At 45.7% G+C, this 5,501-nt stretch overlaps 1 protein-coding gene across 1 annotated transcript; it reads right to left on the bottom strand.

The window, feature by feature from the left end:
* Positions 1-906: 906 nt before the first annotated feature.
* LOC101982667 (sestrin-1) lies at positions 907-4,684 on the bottom strand (the record flags this gene model as incomplete). Its single annotated transcript, XM_005372322.2, has 3 exons — positions 907-2,048; positions 2,905-3,049; positions 4,416-4,684. Coding segments are annotated over 3 exons (501 nt in total), but the record flags the coding sequence as incomplete, so codon positions are not given.
* Positions 4,685-5,501: the final 817 nt, after the last annotated feature.

The following is a 5,501-nucleotide window of genomic DNA, read 5'->3' as shown; positions in this document are numbered from 1 at the left end:
CTCTCTTGATCAGATCTGCTACTGTTAGCACTCTACTGTGAGCTTTTGTTTTCCAGACAACTAGCAAATTAAGACAAGAGGCAGGAGCAGTAGGGGATCAGAACCATAACTGTCCAGCAGTCCATTACCAGGTTCACTTACACTGGCAGCTGGCAGAGGGCAGAGGCACATGCAGATACATGAGGACCATGTGGATGATGCTAACTGGAAAGATTTGCACGCCCTTTTCTTGTTGGGGCAGCAGATAAGTTGTTGTCCTACATAAATGAGGATGACTTTGAACTCTTGGTTTGCCTGGCTCCACTCTCAAGTGCTGGGATCATAGCGCTCCGTTGGTATGCTACCCCTGCAGGTAACGAAGCCGACCTATTTGGATGTCTAAGCTTCTCACAGGGTGTGTATCTACTATTGTTTGAGGGTGTCCTCCAGAGGTTCTAGTTTGGGCTGTGGGACCCAGGAGAAGGGTTTGCTTTGGTTTCTGGGAATGGAACTCACTCAATCAATGCATGCTTTCTTTTCATATAGGAATGGGTTCACAATCTGGAGAGCTCGGCTCTCATCTCTCTTCTGCTTCTCTATCACGAGCTGAAGTAGTATGTGGCTCGAATCAGGTGGTCAGTCTTCCCGGCACTCAGAATCACAGGCCAAAATGAACCTTTTATGTGTTTAGATACAGTGCTGAGAGATGGACCAAAATAACATCCTTCAAGGCAAGGGCCAAGCTGTCTCACTGACCCTCCCCCCCGCTTCACTGTATAAATCTGTAGGCTTCAAAATGGTTTTCCATTTAGTATCCGTCACCCATCTGATTCCAGTTTAAGTGTGAGTCTCTTTCGCTCAGAACTGAAAGTGATTCTGTTACTGTGAAGCTAAAGTGGGACTTTGTGACATTAAGACAGCAAATTGCGGAAAATTATTCTTTATTAAAAAATATCAATAATACTGACAGACTTCAAAAGCAATTCACGGTTCCAGAATACAAAGTACTTAATACATTTTTTTCAATGTTTGTATCTCAAAGTTAGCATTTTGTAAATCAAGATACAAATTTGATAGCCTCACTAAAATATTTTCCAGCTTTATTCTGTAAGGAGCTGCACAACCTTCAAAGTCAGGGTCACGAGGTCAACTGGAGCACGCGGGGCAGGATGCTCCTGGGACTGTGCAGATATGTGCAGCAATAGTTTCCACATTCCCTGCACAAGACAGCTGCCCTCCAGTGTCAGATGATCGTGGGAAACAGCATAACAAAAGATAGCCCATTCTCCTTTCTCACTTTCATCAGAAGATTGCTTTTTGGAGGAAATCTTTTAAGAATGCCACTGTAATATTGCCCACTAACTGAATTTTAAAAACTATACTGAAGGAAACAGACTGTTGCCATCAACACGGTCTCTGCTGAGCCGTGAGTAATAATAATTCTATGCTTTTTAGATGCGAGAGAAAAAGAACGTGTACAAGTTTAGTTGAAAACCACACAAGGTATGCACGTAGGCTCAGGGAGTAGCAGTGCTCACCTTAATCACTAGTAGCTTAGCTGGAGCAGCCACGCATTTGTCCCCAGCCACAGCAGCACCGAGAGCTTCGCGATTCCTTATGTATAAACTTAGTACCCAAGGCCCAGTCTTTACACACTCCAATTCTGTTCTCCTAGTACGCGAGAGCGGCAGCATTTGGAGAATGACTAGTCGCTGTGCTGAAACAAGCGTCCAGCACCCTGCACTGTGAGAAAGCGAGCGCCGTGACCAGCAGCCTTCCCTCACAGCTCTAACACTGACGCCGCTGGCACCCACTGCCCATAAGCAGTGGCATCCCACAGTAAAATAGCAGACACTAAAGGAATCATGGCACAACGGATTTCTGAATTCTTTTTATCTACCATTGGTCCTGGGGCTTGAAGCTGTCCCCTTGGAGAGTACACTTGCTCTTCATTCCAGAATCATCTTTAAGGAGGAGAGGCATCAGGTCATATAGCGGGTAATGGCTCTCAGAGCATACAGGAGTTCTGCTTGCATCCTCGCTTCTATAAGAAGCAGATTAACATGAACCTGCATATAAAAGACAACATCATGTAAGAACAGATTATAAAAAGACCACAGTTTCTCAACACATTCAATTTTAAAATGTCCCAAATGAGTACAGTTATTCGTCTCTTGCTATGATGAGTAAGTGATTTCAGGATTCTCCTTGGCTACCCAAACCCCTGGCTGTTCTAGTCCCTTGTACTAAAACAGCATATTAGACACATGATCAATGCACAGCCTCCCGTCACTACAATGTAAATGCCATATAAATGGTTGGTACACTGTCTGGGGAATTATGACAAACTACAGGCACATATTTGGCACAAATACAATTGTAGTGACTTTTGTGATTCTCAGTTGACTCAACATATGGATGCAGAAATAAGACTGAAGGGCCAAGTGTACATTCTATGTGCTACCAAGTAACTTAAGTCTTTATCAGCACAATATCAGACTCCTTTGGGATAAATGTCGTATTATTCTATTTACATTTGACTGCATGTCTTCTGGATATTTGTTATAGTTCAGAAAATCTAGGCCTTGCTTTGTCAGACTTTTAGAATTTTTTGACAAACCATTAACTTCTAAAAACTTGCTTCAAAGAGAACCTGTTTCTGCCTATGCCCACGTTTTAAAAGCTTTAACCCAATGGCCTTAGGTGGAGACAGCTATGCCAGTTTTCTGAGGACAGTCTAGCCTTCTTGTCTATTCTTGTACTTCTCATGATATAGACCTCTCTCAGTGGGTTCCTGAGACAGACGTTCTGGAATGATGTTCAGGCTCTAGAGATGATGCAGGGGTCGGAGAGCCACTCGACTATGTGAAGGAGTGTAATAAGCACTGCGAAGTACAGGGTAAACCAGCCAGCACGAGCACGAACCTTCTCAGAGTGCTTGAACTGCCTCCAGAAGCTATCATACATCCTTTTGGTAACCTTTTCAGGAGTGCAGACAACAGTCTTGATATAGACTTTAAAGCTACGATCCAATAGCTGGTTAATCTCTCCATAGTCATAGTCATCGTATCTGTGAAAAGACATAAGGATGGACTACTGTCAGTGTGCAATAATCTCCTTTCTATGTGCAACACACACCGAGGTAAACACATAATTCTCTCCTCATTGTCTGCACACTTAGTCCCAGAAATGCTATGGATTTATGATGTTGAAATGGGTGGGATGGAAAAGCGAAAAGGAAGAAGTAGGGAAGAACAGAAGGTTTCTAGTGCCCAAGCAGAGTACTCCCATAGCTGACAGTACCAACGCAACTGCACTGGGCACCTAGCAACCACCTATTCACAATCACCAACACACAACCACAGTGAAATCAACGCTGAAAGGAGCCTAGAAGAAATAAAGAACATTGTGTGTGTGTGTGTGGGGGGGGTGTTTCGAGACAGGGTTTCTTTGAAGTTTTGGAGACTATCCTGGAACTAGCTCTTGTAGACCAGGCTGGCCTCGAACTCATAGACATCTGCCTGTCTCTGCCTCCTGAGTGGTGGGATTAAAGGCGTGTGCCACCACTACCCAGCTCAAGAATTTATATTTGTTACTGGTACTATCACACACCTAAGATGGTAATTTACTTGTGTAAGCTTCTGGGGACAGCTGGGGTCAGGGGTGAATGGGGCAGGAGGGCTGATGGTCTCTCAGAATCTCATGGTGTCACTTTAGGAGAGGCTGAGATGCCTGCATGCAACAATGTCTATTCCAACCACTGAATCCTGTTTCAGGACATATAGGCCTGCAAGGTACCTACTGTGTTTTCAGTGTAAAAGGGGAACGTTCTTGGCAAAGCTGATCCTAAAACTGCCCAAGGAGGCCGAAGTCAATAGTCTGGGGACTGATCAGTAGGAATTGGTTTAAAACTGGTTGGATGTATTTTAAAAGCACGAGCAGTGTGAATTAAAGAGAGCTTGCAGGTCTCTGATAAAGCCATACTTGAGAAAGCAGATTTATCGGCTGAGATAACCAGAAAGCCATATGAAGAATATGAGTATGAGAAGGTAGAAGATGTTATATTTCCTACAGAACACAGCAGGCTGGAGAGCCAACAGGACCAAGAGAGTCCCAAGCAGTGCAGGAGTGGGTGCTCTTCAGAGGAGCTGAATTCCAGGAACTATGAAGGCCAGGGACAGAAGAGGATGCAGATGTTTGGTGACCAGTTCTGCCTCCTGTCTATGGGCTGGGACCAGTTTGCTCACTCTCCCTTCTTGAAGTCAGTTGTCACTTGTCAAGACCTCACCTGTCTCACCTGTCACAGAACCCAAGCTGTGGCTCTGTGGTGCACAGGAACTACAGAATTAGTTATGTGTGCATGCCCGTGTGTGTGCAGGCACCCCAATACTTCGTGTAAAGGAAATGTCTTCATAAGCATAAGGAAGCAGACTGACCGTATTCCAAACATGCAGTGAATATAGTTCCAGATAGCCCGTCTGAGCATTGAGGTATCAACATCTTTGTGCATTGCCATTGTATTGTAAGTAAGATTGTAAGCGATGTGAAATTTCTCATCAATTAACTGCCCCACGTCGGGATAAAGGCGATTCACCAGAGAGTAGCCATGGTCTTCCCAGCAGTAGTCCTGGACATGGGGACGACAGAAATTAGGAATACTTAAAACATGGCAGAACAGCTTTGTGTCCACAGAGCGCAGCGCATGAAGTCACTAGCAGCTGGCTTTGCCCACTGACCTTGAACTCAGTTTCCTTGGCGCTGCAGTTCACTCTCAATGTACTGCCATGTGAAAAGGCCTATGAATTCCCAGGTTTAAGAACCGAGGGAGCCGAGCACAGACTGCAGCTCTCTGCTGCGCTCCACCTAGTCCCCAGGGCATCACAGGTTAAAGCCCCTTCCCCATGTTCCTGCACTGCAGCATTCAAATGTTCCTTGGATTTTGCGGATTTTCAAGCCCTATGGTAGCTAGTGCCTATTATCCGAATGCTTGGGGAGATGAAGCAGGAAGGACCAAAAGTCAGAGACCACCCTGGACTATATAACAAGACTACGCCACAAAACAAAATGACAACAAAAGTCTAGCTCAGTCTGCCCACCATTCACCTGCCTCATCCTCTCTCCCACCCGATTTTCACCCCTGTAAACAAGTCTCCTAATTCCTTCCTATATGAAGCCTCTCTGATGCTTCTACTGCAGAGAACTCTTAAGCCCCAACTTGCTTGCCCCTAGAACATCTCTTTGACATTGGCCATAACTCCCAGTCAGTGCCCATCAACCTACTGTAAGCTGAGTCAGCACTCAGGCACCCCCGCAGGGTGAAACCTGTTCCCACTCAGGCAGCTGGCAGCTTTGTCTACAGCGCTCAGTATTTGGTCTCCTCACACCCTTCGCTGGGCTCCTCGGCTGAGACTATAGCATTTCCAGCTCTCTTGCCAATGCCGCGAGCACAGCCCCTGCGCCACCTGTGCAGCCCCAGGGCTTGCGCGCCCTAGGAACATCCAGCACTGAGCTACAGTCTCTGC

This window comes from Microtus ochrogaster, unplaced genomic scaffold (genome assembly GCF_000317375.1).
Source record: "Microtus ochrogaster isolate Prairie Vole_2 unplaced genomic scaffold, MicOch1.0 UNK1447, whole genome shotgun sequence".
NCBI lineage: Eukaryota > Metazoa > Chordata > Mammalia > Rodentia > Cricetidae > Microtus > Microtus ochrogaster.
Note: the sequence above shows the minus strand (reverse complement) of the source record. Positions and strands in the feature narration are given on the sequence as shown.